This window comes from Phaethon aethereus, assembly GCF_964289735.1.
Source record: "Phaethon aethereus genome assembly, chromosome: 1".
NCBI lineage: Eukaryota > Metazoa > Chordata > Aves > Phaethontiformes > Phaethontidae > Phaethon > Phaethon aethereus.
In genome coordinates this window covers 15,208,182-15,231,070 of record NC_138575.1, presented here as the reverse complement: position 1 = coordinate 15,231,070, position 22,889 = coordinate 15,208,182, and the positions used below count along the sequence as shown (strand labels likewise).

General features: G+C 38.2%; 1 protein-coding gene across 2 annotated transcripts in view; it reads right to left on the bottom strand.

Moving 5' to 3' along the window:
* Positions 1–501: 501 nt before the first annotated feature.
* The window catches only part of KMT2E (lysine methyltransferase 2E (inactive)), a gene marked incomplete at its 3' end in the record, with an annotated part of 44,303 nt that continues 21,915 nt past the window's right edge, over positions 502–22,889 (bottom strand). The window contains exons 10-25 of one of the 2 annotated variants that reach the window (XM_082012391.1): positions 22,408–22,525; positions 22,155–22,264; positions 20,327–20,588; positions 17,348–17,446; positions 15,388–15,552; positions 14,360–14,668; positions 12,238–12,492; positions 11,919–12,060; positions 10,879–11,132; positions 10,672–10,728; positions 8,557–9,120; positions 5,471–5,772; positions 3,425–3,513; positions 3,203–3,322; positions 2,953–3,044; positions 502–2,016 (exon numbers count right to left, since the gene is read on the bottom strand). In XM_082012391.1, coding sequence (XP_081868517.1) covers positions 502–2,016; positions 2,953–3,044; positions 3,203–3,322; positions 3,425–3,513; positions 5,471–5,772; positions 8,557–9,120; positions 10,672–10,728; positions 10,879–11,132; positions 11,919–12,060; positions 12,238–12,492; positions 14,360–14,668; positions 15,388–15,552; positions 17,348–17,446; positions 20,327–20,588; positions 22,155–22,264; positions 22,408–22,525 — 4,453 coding nt within the window. The remainder of the gene's footprint in view (positions 2,017–2,952; positions 3,045–3,202; positions 3,323–3,424; positions 3,514–5,470; positions 5,773–8,556; positions 9,121–10,671; positions 10,729–10,878; positions 11,133–11,918; positions 12,061–12,237; positions 12,493–14,359; positions 14,669–15,387; positions 15,553–17,347; positions 17,447–20,326; positions 20,589–22,154; positions 22,265–22,407; positions 22,526–22,889) is intronic. The other variant, XM_082012392.1, reaches the window with a different exon arrangement.

Genomic DNA, 22,889 nt, shown 5'->3' with positions numbered 1-22,889 from the left:
TCTGCAAATAACTGATGAAACAAAAAGCCATGTCCACACCAAAACTATAAAAATTTGTATTGCATTGTTTCCTATCTCTATGCACACAAAGAACTGTTGACAGAAGAAAATGGAGGAAAAAAAATTTGTTAGTGCCATCACTTAGCCTGTGTACTTATTTAATTACATATGTATAAAAGTAATATAGAAAACATTCACTAAATGAATTTAACTGCGACAATAAAATTTTAAGGATTATGCAGCATCAAACCTACTGCCAGAAAAAACAGCTGGAATGTTCACTTACAAAATAAAAAATATCTAATACTGGCTTAACAGCACATTTTCAGGAATTTTAAAAAGCAAAAAATGGAAAGAATACAATGAAGGAGCACTGGTGTTTGCTTTTATACAAAGTATCATGTACAAGCTTTAAAAAGTACCTTGAACAGGTACATATGAAATATACACAGTTTATATTACAGAACATTTTAAAAATGTTTAGAATTAAAGGGATCCATTTCAGTGCCACCCTGAGCCATGGTAGTTGTTCTGAAAAGTTGGTGGCACCTGTGCTCTGTGAATGGGGATCTGCCCAGGCACCGGCGACGCCTGCTGCGGCCCCTGCACCGCATGGGGCAGGGCCACAGAGCCAGGGTGAGGGCAGAACCCTGCAGCAGCAGGCGTTGCAATACTGTTTGGTCCTTGAGGTTGGAGGTGAGGACCCTGACCAGGGAGCGGGCAATGAGGTCCTGTGCCAGCAGGCTGATGTTGAGGTCCAGGTCCTAGCGTTGTGTGATGGGGGGCTTGGGAGGAGTAGGAGGACACGCTCGTGTGAGCACTGGAAGGAAAATGGGGGGGTCCTTGATGAGAGGGGTGGTGTAACCCTTGTGCTGATGCTGGGTGATGCCCCGAGCTTAGAACATTGGAGGGTGGGGGGGGTGGGGGAGGAGGTGCAGCGTTTACAACATGCTGGTGTTGTGCTTGCAAACCTTGGTGTCCAGGTGACGGATGGGGAGGTTGGTGGTGGGGGAGAGGACCTGGCGGTGGAGGCGGCGGTGGCAAATGGTGACCAGCAGCTTGAGAATGAATATGCGATCCAGGAGCTACTGCCACGGCATGAACCGGACCGACAACGTGTGCTACAGAGTGCTGCTGATGAGTACTTTGCTGCTGTACAAGGTGAGGTCCCGGAGCAGGTGGTGGCGGAGGAGGAGGTGGAGCAGCAGACACAGACGCCTGGTGATGAATACCAGCGTTCTGAGATGGCAGGAAATGCCCTGTGGTTACATGGTGTCCCGGCACTGTTTGCTGACCTGTGGTGCCAGGAAGTGCTTGATTTGGTCCAGATGAGAACACAGTCTGTTGGGGGATGCTGCCCTTCAGCTGACTGTAACTCTGAAAGTTTCCAGAGGGCTGCTGGTTTTGATAGTAAGTAGAAGAAGGGGGTGGGGGCGGTGGGGGAGGCGGTGCGCTGCTGTTCAGACTTTGTTGGTTAAACTGGCTGTAAGAAGCTGAAGATTGTCCTGAAGTTGTCTGAGTGAAGAGGGGTCCACTGGCCTGCTGCTGATTACTGGGCTGAAGGGTTGGCGCTGCTGGATAGAAGTTTCGGTGTGTTTCCCTCTGGGGTGTTGCAACTTGAGGTGACTGTGGATGATGAGGTCTGTATGGAGATCCCAACTGCTGTGAGTGAGGCTTTGGTGAAAGATAACCATGCTGCACAGTCGCATGAGGGGTAGAGGACTTGGGAGGATTTTCTATGTGAGGCGAAGGGGGGCAATGCAGCTTCAAAGGTGCAGAAGGCAACTTCTGTGAATGTGAAAGTTGCTCAGCAGAACTGCGCAGATGTGATTGAGATGGGTGATTTTTTGAAAGTGCTTGGACGTTATTTGTCAGCTGTTTTTGCTGCAGCTCAGATTTCGGATGATTCGCACACTCGGCCTCAGGGGCATTACCTGCAGCTTCCCAGTGCGAATCTGGTTTTGTGGGTGTTTTCCCAAGTGACTGCGTTGAAACTACAGGACTTGGCGAAGAGGGCTAGAATGAAAAGAAAATATGTCAGTGCAAAACATTAAAAATGTTTTAATGCATGCACAGTTAACAAAAAGAATCTTCTCAGAATATTGTTCTCTCCCCCTGATGGTGAAAAAGTGTTGAGCCACAGGATATATGTTTAGTTTAAGAAAAACAGCAACAGTAGAAACCCTCAACTTAGCAAGATACTATTTTTAGCAAGTATATCTCAATCATTCTTGAGAGTCAAAGACTAGCAAGTATATCTTAAAGTACTAACAGAGTATGACCCATCAGGTCAAAGGCAGAATCTGTTACTTGTTAAAAGATTTAGATTTCTGAGACTGAAAGAAATAATTCCAGACAAGACCATTTACAAAAACAAAGCCATTTTTAGAGTGATTTAACATTTTAAAACTGGCCTAGTGCAACCAAACGGACTAAACGTTACAACCTGAATTGTTTCATTTAATACTGTACAGGCAGCTACTCAACATCTTTCCCCGTACCAGTGCCTCTACTGAGAGTGCCAAACCCTGACATGGCAAGAGCAAACTCCTGCAAAGGTGGGAAGTAGGTAAATCCTGTCACTACTGTCAGTTCTGACTGCCAGGTCTTCAGCATTCAACCTGCAGGACTGCAGTGATACTGAATCCACTAATACAATGTCTTCTCTGTCTACAGAACGCAAGATCATATATAAATAGGTATGGCTACTGAAAGAACAGAACATAAACCAACTTTTTAGCACGTATGGAGTACCACAAATATTCTTACCAATGTTTAACCATGTTGGATTGTTGCACAGGTAAGTTACATACACACATGTTCAATCTAAGTAATAAATCATAAGATTACCTTTTTAAAGATAAATCTGAGATGTACGTACGCATTCACATGCATATTATACAATACACAGAGGCACAAACACGTATGCATCTGCATAACACTGTGCATTACCTTGCTTGCTTTTGACGGACTCTTACAAGTCTTCTGTGAAGTATCTGGGGACGGACATTCAGAAGTAGGCTCTGGATTTTCAGGATCAGGTTCTACAGACATAAAGCAGAGGTAAACATAAAAATGGGAAAACCAAGTCTTCTGCAAAGATCACTAAGCACTTTATATTTGACTTTAAAAGAGCTATTAAAGCTGTTGTAAGAGACTATTCAATATGTCAAGTGTCATACAAGGTCATCTGCTTACTGACCTTCCATAAATTCTCTGAAAGAAGGGACCTTAAGCTGCAACTGGGAAATGAGATTTGAATGAGATGAAGGTGGAGACTGAACATGAGACGGTGAGCATGGGCTACAGGGTGATGCTCCCCCTACAGATGAAGCAGACCCAAACATAACATTAGAATGATTACGGACTACCACGGGGGAAATGGTTAGATTTAATCGACCTTCGACATGATAAATGAACGCACCACTGTCCTTGTCTTTCCTATGATCACTGAGAAGTAAAGCTCGCTGATAACTTCGTTCCCTCACTTGTTCCACAGAGGTTGATGCAGTCCTGGAAGAGAGAAGCACATTTTAAATTTAAGAGAATGTGCTCGCACAGACCAAGTTTAGGACAATGTATATGCAAATACTAGTCAGAGAAAGTTTACAGTGTTGAGTGCATGTAAGAGTGAAACAACAGGCTGTAATGGAATTGTAATGGCATAAGGAATGCCATTTGTTAAGTATTTTGTATCTATTTTCTCCCGCTTTCCTGCAACCTTGTTGCATTACAAGAACTGACAATTCCTCTATATGGAAACATCATCTGTAGATGTGTGGGTCTGAACAGTTGACAAGTCAAAAACTACACTTCAAAAAATAAAAGGTTGCAGGTACTGCTTCACATTCCCCATTTGTAGAAAACTGTCTTCTTCCAAAGCTGAAAATAGGGGGTTTTGGGGTTTTTTTTTTTCCCCTTAAAGAATTTGCTCTTTAATAGTGGATCCACAGTACACTGTGGACAGTACACAGCACACTCCAAATACTGCACAAGTACAAATACTGCTCTGTTTAAACTTCTGTGTTTAACTTGACAGATAGTGGCTATGAAATGACAGTCGTATCTTCTCTCTTATAATCAATTCCATCTGACGATCACAATTTGATCAAAAACAGTAATGACAGCACTCAAAAACTCACTTTTTCTTTCAGGCAAGAACACACGGCATTACAATACCATTGTAACAAAATAAATTTTGGTGCTGCCTGCAGGATTACTGCAAAAACTTACTAATAAATTCTTCTCTGTTTAGCCTGTTTTCCATGTTCTTTGCTCACAATATAGCACACTAGTTTCTGCATAGTGAATTTACAGCCCATCTTCAGTGAAACTTTGAAGACTGCACTTACGTTCTCCCTTCAACTGGCTCTACAAAACCCTTCTGTTCTGGAATAGCTGGAGCATCTGAGCAGAAGGATGCCACGTCCATCCCCAACACTTAGGCCTTCACTACAGCATAAAGAACATCTGCAGGGTTTATTTTGTGCTAGTAACATTTTGTAGATCGTGTCACCACAGTTGACGATCTACCTTAAGGCTCCCAAAAGTGTAGTGGAAAGTACTGTGCAAAGTTTGTACAGACTGAAGTCATTCTATCTCATCCCCCTTCACACTGTATCTCTCCCCAGGATTTTTGGCTGTTGGAGCATCCGGCATCCAACAGAGCATATGGTCTGCACACAGGTGAACCATTTAATGACCATAAACAGTGATGCAAGTATCACCATACGCTCTCTACCTGTGCAGAAGGAATCGTTAGGCAGACTGCATGTAGCACTGCACGCAAATACATTCCAGCCAGATCACTGAAAAACAGACTTCCCAAGTCTTCTAGAAGCTTTTGCTAATCAATACAGGTTATCCTCCTGTTCCACCCTTCTTCCCTACAGTACTTTGGGAAAGGTTTTGAGATTTAAGATGAAAAATAGTCTCTTCAGCCCACAGACAAAGCAGTGGAGATACAAAGACTTGAGTGCAGAGCCAAGGCGACACTGAGAATCGGACTCAAATCTCTCACACCCTCTCCATCCTACTGCTGCTCCCTCCCTACTACACACCCCTTCGCAAGCACATGCTGCTCAACTTGTGCCACAGCGGAGGGAGCACACCCACTCATTGATGACATTTTCTACAGCTTTCCAAATGTACTTTACCCACGCAATTTTATAATCTACAGAACTAAGCAACTTGTCTTGCTCAAACCAATATGTATTTTGCTCTTAGAAAATAAAAAAGCAAAGCAGAATGAAAATAAGTTAACCAGTATCTTATGGGGAATTTTTCACACATTCTCATCTTTATGAGGCATCTGCTGTATTTCTGAGGAAAGAGGTAAGACAACTCTCTATTAATCTAAAAGAAGGGCTTCCCATCAGTAATCTGCAACTACACCCTTATCGACAAAAACTACATTTCAAATAGAAAAGACTTAAGCAAATGATTCTTCAGCACTTCAGTCATAGCTTACCACTGAACTTCCGGTTCATTTTTCTCAGTAGAAGAAGATTCCTTAGTTGCACAGTTGTTGCCAATGTCTTCTGGAGCTGCATTATAAACAGTAGCTGGCAGTGGTAAAGGTAGGCTTGCTGCGTTATCAGTTGGCTCCCCATTTTCACCACTGTTGTTATACCCATCATTAGCACCATTGTTACTACTTATATTTCCTCCACCAGCAGCATGAGGAGACACAGTAACCAGGGGGAAGTTTTCTGTCTTTGAGCCACTTTTTCTAGCTTCTCGTTGTCTCTTACGGTATTCTAGTAAGGACACCTATGGAATTAAAAAAACACAAACAAAACAAACAAACATACATTAGAAGGGAGTTTTACTTGTTTACTTTCCAACATTTTCAATTAAATGTATTCTTTCAGTAAGACATACCATTTACTTCATTCTAAAAGAAAATGGGGATAGAAGATAATATCACCACATTTGCAGTGAATTTACAGAGTACTGAGCAGCTAATGACTCTAAGGATGATGTAAAGAAAAGCTACTGCCAGAAGAAGGAAGTATGCATTTTGGTTCCAACAAGCAGCAGAAGATGACGCAGGTCAGCAAAAGGTTTGCTGCTTCAACTGTTGGTTGAAGCTACAAGGGACTTCACTGTTTTTCCTGTAACTGCAGCATTAATAAGAGTATAACTATACAGTAAAGCTAATTTTAAGAGATGTTGCATCCTGCTCTCACAGCCTGATTCCCTTACACAAAAAAACGCACCCCGCTTCTGCTTTACTCTACTGCATAAATCAAAAGGATTCTCTAAGCTCTTTATGTATTTTTAACATACAGAATTCGAAACTTAAAACATTCCTTCTCTTCCCACTTTATTATGAATTTGTGTCTTTACTGCACTCTAGAAGAGACTGATTAAGAACATATTTTAATGCTAAATTCCAAGTAAACTTTATTACCAAAAATGATGACACATGAAGAGGAAAGTGGTTTCTGCATTATATAAAATATATATACGTATTAGAAATCAGTACACAACCTTCCATAGAATAGAAAACAGTTTAAATGTTAGTAAGTTACCTTCAGTGAGAAAAATTAAATTTTCAAATGTTTTCACTGTATCTGCAGGATTTGAAGCACAAAGCTGAAATATTGACCTTCATATTCAGTAAGGAAACTAGTTTGGTGGAAATTACATTTAATGACTTTATATCCTTTCTTCTAGTTATCAGCAACCTACTCTGAACCGTATAGCATCCAAAACAAGAAACTAAAGTGCAATAATGAAAAAAATTTGCATTTAAATGGCTTAGTCCTCAATGAAAGCAGACATCCATTTCTACACAGAAAGAGAAACCAAGGCAGCCTGCTTTGTTTGCAGTCCTAGGGGTTTTTTGTCTGTTTTTGAACAGTTCTATCCATTAAAGACTCATCTATATGTCAGGGTAGGAACAGTTAAAAATATTTGATTTTTTCATAGAAGAAAGTTTAGGTTAAGAACTGGATCTGATTTTTCACACAAGAAAGTTTAGGTTAAGAACCGATCTTGCTTTGAAACAATTTATATTATTTCCACATCACATGACTGGGATACCTTGAAGTATATTTATTGCTTTAAAGAAAGCTTAAGTGTTAAAAATGGATGAAATCTATGCAGTGTGGCCACTACATACAGGACCACATTGAAATGGGATGAGCTTGTAACAACAGTGACAGAAAACAGGGAAGCAAATGCCCACAGAAATGTTGAAAACATTCTTTAACAACTGCTTAAGGACATTCATGTCATATGTGATCCTAGGGAAAGGCTTCTATTATTCTCCTACAAAATACCTGAATTCTCACCTTCTCCTTAGATGAGATTTCTCTCCTGCCCTTTTTTAGACTATAAAAACACATTCTTTCAGGGGAACAGATATGATTTTCTCTGGTTGTTTCTGGGACTTGAAAATAATTAACTTTCAGACAAAAAAGAATGTGAGACTACAGATATTTTGGCTTTTTTTACCTTTTTTTCTGCTTTGGTAAAGCAGCAGGGCTATAGTAACATGCATAGGATCTATAAAACTCTCAGGGTCAGGACCAGGTAAGAACAGAGCTCCTACTATCTTGCTTCAATTATGTCTCAGTTTGAAGCAAAGTAAACAAAAATCCAGTTCCAATGGAGAACTTGGGAAGGAAGAATGATGAGTACTCCCCAGCACGATGCCCCCAGAGCACAGGGGAGGAAGCATATACAGAGGGGTGCAATGCGACCAAAAAACCAAAAGCCCACTGTGCATGCATGTACACACACAGGAAGTGGCCCCACCCCCCTGATCATTACTTCCATAAAGAAAAGAAATCACATGTTGCAAACATGAAAGATTACTACAGTCTGTTACAAGATGGAACTGGCAAGCCATTGCTTTGGAGACTATTGCCTTCCACATTTGTCAACCTTTCTGCAAGGAGACAAGAAGTCTAACCTGACAGTAAAGCGCAGTCAAACACAGTTATGCAGGGTAACTTCCAATTCTGGTTCGAGTTGCCCAAGACCACACAACTTACCTACAAGAACTGTTTCAGGAGAGCAGCAAATTTAGATTGTGCTTATTTTTCACACGCAGTAGTTCATAAAAGAAGAAATTAAGCCAAGAAAAAGATTTCTTGGAACTAAGAGTTTCCGTGTAGTTGTAACAGTGAAACCAAGACACCTTAAGTATATAAAAACTGGAATTTTAAAGTCTCAGTATCATAGATCAAACAAACGTTCACAAGGTATAATCCCTATGATGCAAGTTTGTATTCTGTATAATAGAATATTGTAATACTTGGTGGCATAAGCAACCATTTTCAAAGCTGAAAAATTATTTATTGAGCAATTCATTTAAGACTCTCATGAAATAAAAGTGAATTTATATCTATTACTTGGAAAAAAAAATTTCTAATGGGTGTATGCAGCTTTACTCTTCATTATTTCCCCTGAATAATGTCTACTACACTGCAGTATCTAAAGATGAGCCATCAGTTGTGTTTTATTATATTGTAGTTCTTTCCGTTATAGAAATATCATTAGCCGACTATGTAAACCAGACCAAACAATTCTTAAAATTATAACCTTTTTCTTTTGTGGAGGATTCTGGGGTGTGCAATTTCCATCCATCAAGTTGTCATTATTGACAGTCCTTCCAAAGCCAGATGCAATTCCATCTTCTGAAGTACAAAAAACAGATGCTTCCATGAACATGCCTCTAGCATCGTCTTGAATCAGGCACTTTGATTCGCTTATTCTGAATCCACCTCCTACCTCCAACTGATGTGAAGGGGTCAAGTCCCTCAAATTAGAATTCATTGAGAAATTTACACCTGTCCTGTCGGGACTTTTTACCCAGGAAGAATAAATTGTGCCCCGTCCACAATGAGCAGTTTCTAATTGGCTGTTTGAATCAGTCCTATCATGTGTGGGGGCTTCCAGGTTTTTATGCAGTGCACTTTGCTCAATTACTTCGAGTCCCAGCTGGAGGTCTGACACAGATTCCATTTCTCCAGTGCACTGCCGTGTGACATCAGTCCTATTCCTTGGACTGGAATATCCAATAGTCTTTATTTCTTGCAGGCCCATTTCTGTCAGGTTGGAATTTCTGAAAGAATTCAGTGCTAGAATCGATGCTCTGTCATATCCCTGCATGAAGAAAAAGCATGTCAACTATTTTTCCATACTGCAACAAAACTGCAACTATTCTGACATTGTTTTGCCTGTAAGTGGGACTAAAGGCCTTCCAGTACCACAACTCTATTTTTAAGAAACAGTTCTACAGCCAGACACTTATTTCTACTATTGCCGTGCATTAGATAAAAACATTTTAATCAAAGGCACATTAACTAAAGCCAAAATAAACTTTAAATGCCAGGTTTTATTTATGACTGGCAGAGGAAGGGGAGCAGCTTCAGCAGGAACAGGTCCCTGGCCAGAAGTTACAAACAACTTGCTTCAATTCAACATAACAGGGATCCTCAACATCAAAACTTCTATTTCAAGAATAAATAAATTTAAAAAAAGAGAAAGAGCTTTTATGAGGCATTTTAGAATTTTCAGACAACATTAAAACCAGTGTTCTGTAGAGGGGAAAAAAAAAATTCTTAAGTTACAGAAACTGACTTTTGTACTTCTTGAAACTGTACCGTGAAAAACCAGCACATTATTTCCATGGCTGGAATTAACTTTCCTAAACCAACATGTTTTAAGGGTTTCATGAATTCTTTTTAATTATTTGTATTACGAAGTGAAACTTCCTAAGTAAAACCCCTCTTTTTGAGCCAGATAAAAATTAAAATATTCAATTACAATAGTTCAGAATTAAATTCAATTGACAGCTCTGATTGTATGAAAAATTTTGTGTATTTCAAAATTTCTTCAGATTTTGACACACATATATATATATGCTTAACTCCCAGGGGAGAGTATTTGCATTGTTCACTTACATGACTCACAAGAAGTTAAATTCTCTGTTAGTATAACCCATTAAATCTTTTTATTGCTACTTGTTTTTACCTACTCCTTCTAGGTGCCACTAACTTTAGGCAAATTGTGTTGTTATCACACTGAATTCAAGCTCCACGTTGCTGTGGAACATTTCCTCACTCTCCCGTGGCGGGCACAAGGGTCCCTTGTGTAAGTTCTCCTTGTTTCAGAGCTGCTCTCTAATGGCCCGGCCACTGGCCTGAGGTCTCGGCCCCCAGCGGAACACATCCACCCCCCAGGCTGGGAGCACTTGGGCACATTCCAACAGCACTTGCTGCTCCTGAAGTATCCATCTAAACCCATTTATTATCCTTCTGCTCTGCGCTCTCACTGTGAGCATAATTAGGCTCAACAAAAACAATTAAGAAATGCTGGTAACAAGGAGAAATGTTAATTTAAATCTAACTACAGCCTGAAAAGCACAAGTGTGTTTTTCTGTTCTCATCTATAAATTGCAGTAGTTACTCCTTTCCATGACAGCCATCAGGATTTTTAAGCAATGCAGAGAGAGAGGCGAGAGAAATCAGTTTAAAATGGACAATGAAACAGGTGAACTGGAAATATACAATAACAAGCAAATAAAACCTGTAGGGAAGTCACCTTGTACATTCCAGGATACTCACAATGGCTGGTGAAAAGCATTTACTAAGAACAGTACAGCCATACAGCTGAAATCGAGATACCATTTCAGTTTTTGGCAAATAACCTTACCTCTTGACTGTAAGCTCGCCTTTTTATTTCTGGGGAACTATCAGGTGAGGAAATATTCTAAATAAATAAGAAGAAATGTCAAGTCAATTTCTTTTTTAGCCTGGAGAAACATAAAACATCCCCTTGTAGCAGGAGTACAAATACTGATTTACACTAGAATGTCTAAACACATTCTCTAAACACACTGAAATTCAGTATAAATCTCACCTCAAAGTGCATGGTATTTCCATGTATACATGGAGTTACAGGAGTAACTGGTGAATAGATGGGTTTGTAACCATTTCTACAGGCTTCATCTTCTGTTTTTACCCTAGGAGGAGTAGCAAACAATGATGGCTCGGAGGCAGTGATGTCAACATGAGTTGGTGTGGCATACGGAGAAGGAGTAGGTGTGGAGGTTTCTGAGAACGCAGACTCCAACAGCTGATAGAGTCTTCTTTTTTTTAGTGGTGTGGTTAGATCTGTGTGTCAGAAGTTAGAAAAAAGCTAGAAGAGACCTAGATACAGTAATCACTTACAGTTAGGTACCTAAAGTAATGAAATTACGGACCCCCCCATTAAAAAATTTGTATTACAAAAAAAAAAAAAATCTCTTAAGGGCAAGCTTCCTGAAAGATGAACTCCTAACAGCCTACAGACTTCCTGAAAAATAAACTCTCAATAACCTACAGATAGATCAGTAACTGAAATTTTGCGCCAAGATGATGGGAAGAACTGTCTATGTTTCCAGAAAAGGGAAAGTCTACTTCTATGCATTTTTAAGACTGTTCAGCTAAGAAGTGGAAATTCCAAGTTCAGGACTGTACGCAGGAATCATCTGATACAAAATGGGAACATAAGGATATGGAGTGTACTATGCCTAAAAGATTACGCAGCTTTTCCTCTGCGTGCAACACAGGCCCGCTGAATTTAACAGGAATTCTGAATACACAGAACAGCATGGAAAATTAATTTATAATCTAACCTCTTAATATTCATAGTTAAAAACATTAATTTTTGTTGACTGTAAACACTATGAGATATGGTTGATACTTATCCAGTACCAATTATACACTGGGGGGGGGGGGGGGGGGGGGGGGGGCGAAATCGCAACCACTATGCAACTAAACATTTCTTTCAAAGTAAGTATCGGGAAGCAGTGCAAATACCCCTGGAACTTTCATTAACTCATCACTTTAAAAAACATGGTCCTTCATATTTAACTACTTCGACACAGCTCTTATGTACTGCTTGAGTAAAAGCTTCACCTGTTAAAGAACAGCTGTCATTCAGTAACAAAGGACTTTTATTTTCACCATTGATGGCTGGACTTCTAGATCTCTCTTGCGATGGTGAATTAAATCTATCAATCGTTGAACTTTCTTCTTCCAAAGCCTGCTTCAACCAACGCTGTAATAAAACAAGTTGAAATCAGTAAATTAACAGTTTAATGAGAAACTTTTCAAAAACACATTACACAGAACTGGTTTGCCAAGCAGCTTCTTTCTGCCTGAATTCGTGCTAGCAAATAAAGACTTATTTTTTAATTAATATGGGATGGGGAACCATAATGAAGGGAAGCATTACCTTCTTACAAGAGCCAGTAATGTTTTCCACAGGTTCTTTTTTCCTTCTCTTTTCTGAAAGGAATGGTGAAGTAAAACGAATATAGTGCTTTGGAGTTGAATATACATGTGGACTGTAAGTGAGACCTGGTAAAGAATTCAGTTGAGTAGCCAGAACTTCAGGGTCGGTAGTTATGCGCAGAGGCCTTTCTGATAGACTGTCTGTAGGCTTCCCTGCTTTATCACTCTTCTCACTTAACCATTCACTGACCAAGTGCTAAACAGAGAGAGAGAAAAAAATTGGTTTATGAGTGCTTTTATCAGTGTTTTTCTAGTCTAATTATTCACTTATACAACTGTTACACAAAACAGCTAGTTTCCAGGCTGCAAGTTTAAGAATACCCAGGGTAGGAATGAGGACATTTTTAGTGAAGTAATAGGGACGGCAGAAAGAAATTGTATAGATTTGCGCTACGTACCAAAGTTTTGGGGATTTTGGTGGTTGTTTTTGTGTGTGGTTTTGGTTTTTTTAGAACTAACATGCAGTTCTTTTGTATTTAATTCTCACTAAACATACTACACAAGTGTTCAGATGTGAATCATACTTATGATGTGAATTCAGTAACGGAATTCCAAGACAAATTTTAAACTTGTGCTTGAGCACCTAAGCTGAGAGGAAGTAGTGCAACATTAACAGAACAAAGTTAAGTAAATTTCCCATCAGATTTCCGTACTGTCTGGACTCTGCTTCAGTCAATGTGTCAGGCAGACATCTTGAACATTCTTCACTAGTGCAGTTGTATTAAATTACAACACATTTACTACGGCATACTTGTCACTTTCCCAGCTAGTTCAGTGTTTTTGAAAAACGTGCCAGTGGATTTTAGTTCCTATTAACAGAGAACCTAACCTCCTAAATGTTACAATGGTTCAAAGTCAAGGACATGCAAAAATAGCACATTAAATATTACTAATATGATATTAAGGCTTTATATACAGATTATCATAATATATTTAACTTGCTCATCTTTTACAAACCTATTTAGATTTATTAACTAATTTTTTAAAGCAGGCCTTTCTCCTCACTTAGGGTACACTGGGTACAATGCAATGAGACATTTCATAGACATTTATCTTTAATACTATGAAACAGCAAAAAACCATAGTAAAATTCAGACTTCTCAGGTTATCTTTGTTTTTTGCTATGCAACATGCAAAAAAACAGGAAGAGATTCTAGCCTCTCCTCTGACAAAAATTTAATAGTGATGCAATAAGCACTGTTACAGGATGATTCAGGTGGCTTTTGAAAATATAGATATGTAAGTTCAGTACGTTTCAAGATAAAACCATCTTGAAATTGTTATCTTTCATTTGACAAGTAGTTTCAACCTATGACTTCCTCCCTCATCCTCTCCACTGAATAAAATTTTCAGAGGAACTTGTAAATGCTAAAAAAAGGAACTTTTTAATGCAGTCTCTAAAATTTTAAAGCAGAAAGTTTTACTGCTTTATTCACACTTGTAGACTTAGGGGTTTTTTTTAAGTGCCTTTAAATATTGCGGCATTTCTTCAAGCTTTTTGCAATGCATCCAATAAAAAAAAAAGTAAGTAAAAACAAGTACTAAAGAGAGTAAAGAATCTTCCCTCCAAACATGCACACAAATTTTGAGTGTTTAAATCCATTCACTTCAGAACAGTCATCTCAGAAGTACCGGAGGTTAATGATTTCCTTTGAGCTATTCTGTTTGCCACCATTAAAATACCTTCTAAAGCATATGATGAACAAAGGAAGGAGAGGCAACTTATTTCACCCCCTTCCCCACCTCCTTTTTAAATTAACAGCTTTAAGTATGGTTTGGTTATGTATATTATTTCAGCCCATTTAGAAAGTACTTCCCTTAGAAAACATTTGTTCCAAAATTCTTCTGAAAGATGTATTTTGGAAGTTTCTTAAAATCCAAAATAACTTCTACCAATGGATGTTACACATACCTTTTTTAATCCATTTATTACCAGTGAGTGCCTATGTAATGGTGATTTTTAAAGAAATGAGTCAACATCTAAAAAAATATATATAGTTGCATATTGATGCAGCAGTCTAATTTTTTAAAACTCTGTTTTAATAATCCCTTAAGAGACATACCTTCTTTGTTTTAGGATACTTAGTAGGGCATTTATTAAGTGCTGGAGCTTCCATTTCAGCAACCATTTCCGTAACAACAGTTTCTGTTTCAGGCTCAGCTACCAGTGCAGCATTCTCAGTTTCATTATGTTGTGAAGTTACTTCCACATCAGGAGAAGATGGCTGGATATCTGAACACATGCTGACAGTTCTGTGTCGTCTACGTTGTTGTCCAATGTGAGTTCTACTTCGTGAGAAGCTTTTTCTCTGTTTAGCTCTATTAACTTTGGCTGGGGTAGGCTTGGTGGCAGTTTCTTCTTTTGCTGGTTCCTGGTACAAAAGTGAAAGTCTAGCAAACAGATCCCACACACATGTAAAACTTTTTCTCTTTCTTAAATCAAAATGTCAATTCTCCCTTCCTTTACAGGTCCAAAAAGCCTCCATCTCACTTTTGCTATTAGAACTAAAATACTTCAGAGATAGTATTTCTATCCTTCAAGGCAAACTACAACATTTCCTGTATTTTCCTCCCAAGCACCTGATATATCATTGGCAGAGTATTCACATACACAAACTATGCCTTACTAATTCAGTTCTTTTAAAAGGAAAGAAGGGACTGTAATCTGTACCTGAATAACCCACTACAGATGCAAGTTGTTCACCACTGTTTATAAAGGTACCCCAGGAAAGCCTGAGGCACCGTGTGACTGAAGTCAGCATTGGTAAACACCTCCCATCCTGAACTTCAAGGCGAGACTAAATTATACAGCATGTGTGTGTGTGCACATTGGCATAAACTAATGTAACTGAAATTCCTCATAAACAAATTCTATACCCATTTTCTTTAAAAATAAAATCAGAAGGTAACATATTCTAATGACAAAAAACCTATAAGTTTTGGTCAAATATATTTGAGTTCAGAGCAAACAAACAAACAAAGGTATTTCACATACATCCTGAAGTGCAGCTTGACATCCAAACTGATAAAATATGCCATAACATGGCTTTTAACAAAAGCTAGCTTCAAAAAAAAAGTTCCAGATAACTACCTGGATAAATTCAGCATCATTGAGAATCTGTGCTTCCTTGCATTCTGATTTAACCTCAGTTTTTGCTGTGCTGATTCTTTCCAAAGCCTGTTCTCTTCTTTTTTCTCTTTTTTCTAGTCTGGCAAAAGCTTGCAGGATAGCTTCCATTTTCCGTTCTTCTCTTGTCTGGTGGGTTTAATAATAATCATGATCATGTTTCAGTCATAATCATTCACATATGTAAATAAATACTGGGTTTTTTGGTAAGTACTTCAGAACATGTTTGCTGTGTGTTGACATGCAGCTCAATTTCAGCAAAAGCTCAGAGGAAAAGGAGGTGTTACAATGACTGCAATTATCACAGACTTCTGAAGAAAGGCTTGCATTCATACTAACCCTGACAAAAAAGAAGAGGGTCCCACTTTGGATTAAAGAACTTGATAAAAATAGTGATTTACTAGTAAGTCACTGGCCTGTAAGCATAAAAAGAATGCATAGCTCTGAGCCAGTTACTTGCATGTATAGTATCTAAAAAACAATGGAACACTAATGACCAAAAAGAATGAAATACTAACACGTGTGAAACGACAACAGAAAGCTCCATTACCCTCTGACGCAATTTTCCAAGTGTCACAAAAACTACATCAAAACACACAGTCAATATCCAAGAATCATTATTTCAAAATAAGGTAACATTAGCTCTTGCAGAGAAGCTAGATTTTCTGTCTATCCATAATTCAGGTCCCAGTGCCATACAGAGATCTGCTTAAGACAATACAGAGGTGACAGAACTGGGGGCTTCTATTACAAACTTTCTCTAATAAATGTCTGCAGCTCAACAGTGCATTGATAGCAACAACATATTTATATCAAAGAAAGAACACCACCCACAAATTGCTCATATGAATGAATGAGGAACCCAGTTTTGTTTGGCCACTGAACCTGCCTCTGTTTACTTGGTAAAATACAGGCAAACTTGCAGTTATTTGCAATCCTCATAACTGAGCTAGAGTAATAATTATATCTTTAACTACTACAGCAACTCTGCTGTAACTAAGTTTCAGAGAGAACTTTACTGAGAATACAAATGTAAAATGCCCTCCAAAAAACACCCAAAAACCAAAAGCAGCCAGCACATCCTCTGGAGCAAAACCAATACATCCGACAATGTTTGATGAGAATCATTCCTCAAAAGCATGACAAGACACTGTTACATGCTAATGTTAGAGCTCATGCTGTCATTTTTCACATTTCATATTAAAATATACTTTTTACTTGAGCAGATTTTGCTTTCTGATGTTTAATAAGCACAAATCTCACCAATTTTGCTACTGGCAGAGTTGCAGGAAATACTGACCAAAAGGAATGTATACCCCATCCCCCTTTATTTATTTATTTATTTATTTAAGGTCAGGGCAGATGCAGATGGTTTTGATGCCACCTTGAACTCCACTTGTCAGAAGTTCTGTGAGCACAAACAATAAAATCAAAGCTCCAAATATTAGTATTTCATTATAGAAATTGGCCAAGATTTTGATTTCACTAGTAATTTCAAGTATCTCACATTTTGAATGTCTAACAAGAAAAGCACTTTTTAAAATGCCAATTTCCAACAACACTGTTCTACCAACCTCCAAAAATTAGGATAAGACAAAATAAAATCACATTACAAATAACATCCAACAATAAAGAGCAAAGAAAATAAAATCTAGATGGTTTCTACAGTGTCTTTTCTAAAGGCAATAGAAAGTTATATGCATTTGAAAATAAAAGCAAGTTTTTGTCAGAAAGCAATGATCAAGCCAGATGAAATGCTCTCACATAACAAGCCTTGCATTTTAAGTTGAAGTTCATGTAAGGATCTGACTTCATACATACTCAGATTCTACAAGCCTACAAAAAGGCAGCAATTAGCATGGGAAGAGCAGGTGTCACTAAGCCTTAGTGACAACTTTAGGCAGCTACTTGCTTCCCAACTTACCATCTTCCTTTTCCTTTCTGCAATCTGCTCCTCTGATTCCATTTCTACTTCATTGCTAATGGGAGTTTTTTCTTCTATATCATCAATAAAATCTGGCTCCTGAAAGATGGAAATGACTGCTTTACAGAAGCTCTACTACTCTTTCAAACTAGGGAAAACTAAAAGCTACAGAGAACTAAGAATCCTCAGATCACTGCATGAGAAGTAACAAATAAACAAACCAATGAATCAAGACAAAAAAACCCCTAATATCCACTTGTACCATTGTATAAACCTGCAAATATCATCATCTGCCTAGATCTTTTCCATTCTGAGCTTAGACACATCTGTACCTTTTTTCTTTAGCATACTGATCTTTCTGAAGTTTTCAGGTTCCATCCCCACTCCCTCACCCCATCGACCAAAAATTAAAACAAACAAACAAACAACAAAAAAAACCCCCACAGAATTAAACCTCCAAACCAATAGCAACTTCTGGGCACTGTCACTGGCCACTGATCTAGCCACTTTATAACCATTTAAAGAATCAGGAGCTGTACATTACACACCCATTTAAAAAAAAACCCACCCACAGTTTTAGTGAAATAGTGAATGTGAACAGAAATGTTAACAGACAATTACATAGAGCTCTTCTCAGCTCAAAAGTATATTCTATTAAAGTCACATTTTCCATTTAAACTCTCACTGTAGAGCCTAATGACAGTGCCATACCATAAGGAAACACAAGAGTTAGCTAAGTAATAATGGTTTTCTGTTTTGGAAAAACAAACAACCAAAAGAACCCCAAAAAAACATGAAACAGTAACTTTGAAAAGACACAAATGTTCACTAGTTTTATATGCAATTTCACTTTTAAATAAATTACTAGACATTTGTCTTTGAAGTACATATACATTTTCCCATATACTTTATTTTAGTATTATGTATTTTACCCCAGAAGAAAAAGATATTACTTGACTGGCTTCTATGTTTAGATATACATTTTTTAACAGCTTTATTCTTCTCACAATTCCTACAGTTTTAAGTTCAGTTTTGAAAAACAAAACCAGTTCTCCTGTGACTGTTCTACTATTGTATATTGCACTGTATAGTATATTAAAAGCTCAAGAGAAGGTTCCAAATACCAGTTATCACTTGCTAAAAACAAAACACAAATACAAAACCCAAAAAAAAAATCACTGAAGATGAGAAAGTTTACATGTTGTCTCTAGAGATCATAATTTCTAAGTCACATGCCATGCCTTCTGGACTTCCAAGCATTTTTAAACTTTTTAGCTACAAAAAACCCAGAACAATTTGATTATCTTACGAAAACTGAGGGTAAATATGCTCATTTTGACCTTCTTTGATTCACTCTTAAGTGACATTAACAGATTAAGAACTTGGAAATGGCTCCCTACCAGAGTAACTCCTGTCTCTCTGCTCAATTATCAAAAAGCATCATTAAGGAAAAAAAAAAAAAAAATCACACCCCCCCCCCCCCCCCAAAAAAGAAAGGACAGCTAGCTCCTGAAGTAACAGTCCTCTCATTTTAAATACTTAATAGCTACTCTGCAAAATTAAGTTAATTATTAATATCATGGATCTCTCCCACTAGTTTGAAAAAACTGACATATTAGAAGAAAGACTAATTTAAAATTGACTACCATGGTATGAGCCCTCAGCACAGGAAAGACATGGACCTGTTGGAGCGGGTCCACAGGAGGGCCACTAAAATGCTCAGAAGGATGGAACCTCTCTCCTATGAGGACACGCTGAGAGAGTTGGGGTTGTTCAGTCTGGAGAAGAGAAAGCTCCAGGGACACCTTACTGCAGCCTTCCAGTACTTAAAGGGGGCTTATAAGAAAGACAGGGACAGAATTTTTAGCAGGGCCTGTTGCAATAGGACAAGGGGTAATGCTTTTAAACTAAATGAGGACAGATTTAGACTAGACCTAAGGAAGGAATTTTTCAGCATGAGGGTGGTGAAACCCTAGCACATGTTGCCCAGAGAAGTGGTAGATGCCCCATCCCTGGCAACATTCAAGGTCAGGCTGGATAGCGCTCTGAGCAACCTGATTTAGTTGAAGATGTCCCTGCTCATTGCAAGAACACCCCTAGGACTAGATGACCTTTATGGTCCCTTCCAACCCAAAGATTCTGTGATTACGAGGTAGCTTTCCCATGCTATCCAACTATTATCCAGTATTTATTTAGCTTTGAAACACACCTTCCTCCTCCTTACTCTCCAAACCCTATTTAATCTTCTACACAGAGCTGCAGCCAACACTTAATATTCTGGGTTGAAGTTTTGTTATAGGAGCAGAGCTACTTATCTTATTGCTGTGTTTAAAATACTACACTCCTGAGTAGCATATGCAGCCAACCAAAAGACACTTCAGAACAGACTGGGAGCTCCTGAAAGCATGACATGAGGCTTTCACCTTAAGAGACCCACAAAGAAATTCAGAGGAAAAAATGTATAGTTAAAACTGGTATGGGAACCAATGTATCTTTAAATACAATCAAATATTATGGGGATGAACTTTTTAGCAGGGCTGGCTGTGCCAGGATAAGGAATAACTTTTAAACTAAAAGAGGGCAGATTGAGACTAGATATAAGGAAGAAATTTTACAACGAGGGTCATGAAACGCTGGCACAGGTTGCCCAGGGAGGTGGTAGGTGCCCCATCCCTGGAAACATTCAAGGTGAGGTTGGACTGGGCTCTGAGCAGCATGAACTAGTTGAAGATGTCCCTGCTCATTGCAGGGGGGCTGGACCAGATGACCTTTAAAGGTCCCTTCCAACCCAAACTATTCTATGATTAAGGAAAACTGAAAATAGTATAAAAAATATTCTAAACACCTTATCCACCATTATGATTTTTGATAAATCTCCATACCCCTTTTCAGTGATTTGTTAAAATTCCTTAAAGTAATTACAAAAGGAGAGTATTTGTGTCTAAAAGCTTTTCTTTCTGATCATCTTTGTGTCAGTACCTGATTATTAGAAATGGACAGCCTGAGGGGAGAGAGCTTCCTCTGTTTATTATCTGTGATTTTCATTTTGGTGGCTGCTCCTTCACAGTCCAATGTGATGTTCTGATTTTGAGTCTCCTTTTCTCTTGAAACATCTTTTTCTTTCTTTCCCTTTTTCCTTCTGGTTTCATATCCAGTATTGATGTTTTCTGTAGGCTCAGAACGTCTGAGAACTGGACATTCAGGATTTTCTTTGAGGCAAGCACAATCCACTTTGTATTTACTAGAAGTAATTAAATGCAAGAAGGCGTATTTTGATTAGGCTGTACAGCAACAAGACTTTTCAATACTAAATCCACAAGCTGATACATTTCACATTAAATATCTGTTACAATGCAAACCATATTAAAAGCAGTTGACTCAAGTTTTCATCAAGATACACAATATTGCTATGATTCAAAAATCTCATCTACAGGTTAACAAAATTTGCTTAGAAGATGGAAGACATCTAAAACCTGAGTATATTCTGAGTGGAAATATAACCACCACATTAAAGTAATGAACCGACACACACAAGGAAAGTTTTTGCTTTATGCAAAGACAGCAGACAGTTTATAGAACAAGCACACTGGAAAGAACTTGGTGTCACTTTGCACAACTTTAAGTTCCACTTGGATACACAGGAACTGTTATTCAAACACATTCAACTTAACACAGGCTGTCAGCTGCAGGTACTAAACACAACTACTACATACTTTTAAAAGGATAAGTAACAAACCCCCAAAAACCTACCAAGCCAGGTAATTTCCCAGGTTGTCTTCATGTGAGTGATGTAGGACACTACAACACTTAACAGTGCGAGGCATCATGAGCTAGTCTGAACCTAAGTTGATTAATACAGGTAGTAATCTATGGACATAACTAGTTCAGGTCCAGAAGTAGTGAAGGCATGCCTGCACAGCACTGCACTCGAGCTGACTTACGAGCAAACCACAGAAAAGTGTACCTTCGCATAGCAAAACGTGAAAATGAAAGCTGGGCTGCTGTTGCACCCAACCAAGTGCACACACAGAAATAAGCCCTTCAACACTTCAGTTTCCAAGGTCAGTATTAGCCTAGACATTCCTGCACAATGTACCTATACCCTAGAACATTTCCTACTAGTCAAGAGAAATCATTACTACATTATATCACTCAAAGGCCCTATTTTGCCATCAGATTTCCAGGCAGCGTTTGAGTAACAGTTCCTATATATGTGAGTGGAACTTAACCAATTATTTCCTTTACTTAATGGCAACAGTTTATTAGACCCTTCCCCAATTCACCAAAGGAGCAGCAATTACATTCAGGAAAATATGTAATAGGCTATAGAATCTAAAGCACTAAGCATTCAGTGTATTTGAACATTCTTAAATCACACATTAAACAAACATGATTTATAACTAAATTCCACAGACACTGTCTCGATGAAATCATACTACAGAGGCCCTCTGAAATAAACAGGGCATTACCAAATAGCTCTAGATTTTCTTGCCTCTGCTCTCCCCACACAACAGGACACCTATACCTATATATGAGATTTTCATAGTACACCTTTATTTACATTCATCTAAGTTTGTATCTTAAGTAACTGCATCATTGCTGCAATTGGCAACAGATATGCAGTAACAGAAATACAGAAGAAACACTGCCCACACACACAATGTTCATTGTAAATACAATGCTTAAGGAGGCCTATGTTATTAAAGCATGCAAGAAAGTAAATAAAACAAAAACAAGGCCATGCTGAATCGCAACAAAACTTAATAAGCACTAGGTGTATTTTAGAACATTATGCTCAAATACTTACCAATTTCCATAATCAAAATCAAATGCTATAGTAATCTCTGCTCCCTTTGGAATGTTACGGATGGAGTAAATATAAAGATGAATTGTTCCGTCTTCAATTACATGCCTCACCTAGAGAGAGTTCAAGAGAGCATTATTATATTACCATGAATTACTTCCGGGGTTTTTCATTTTCAAATGATCAGCTGGGAAACCTCAAAAAAAAGGGGACTTTAAGTAAATGAAACCTAATTTAACTTTATGCATATGCTCACCTCCGCATTTGGTGTACACGAACGCCTGATGAATCGAGCTTCATTTCCAAAAGTCCTTGCATCAACACACATTTCTAACCCATGGAATTTAGAATAGAACAAAACAAATGGGTATGGCCTGAAAAAAAATACAAGAAAACCAGAGTTTTATAATTTTTAAAGGTGCTAAATATCACTTATTTCTCACATTAGTTAGCTTTGTAATACGATGTTTGGCATGATACACCAAATTTGTGGGTTAACCTGAGAATGACTCATTTTTATTTAAGCTTCATGATTTTTTAACTGGTATGTTCTTCCAATGTATTCCCAGAATACCAGAAGTTTGAGTTACAGCCCTGAATGTAATTCTTCTGCATAGGATCTAAAGTGAGGAATAGTAACAGGGTAAGCACTAGCGATGGAAGACAAGGGTAAAATTCTTCATCTTTTTTAAACTTTTCTTATGGCAGGTCCTAAAATGAAACTCAGGTAGAAATTTA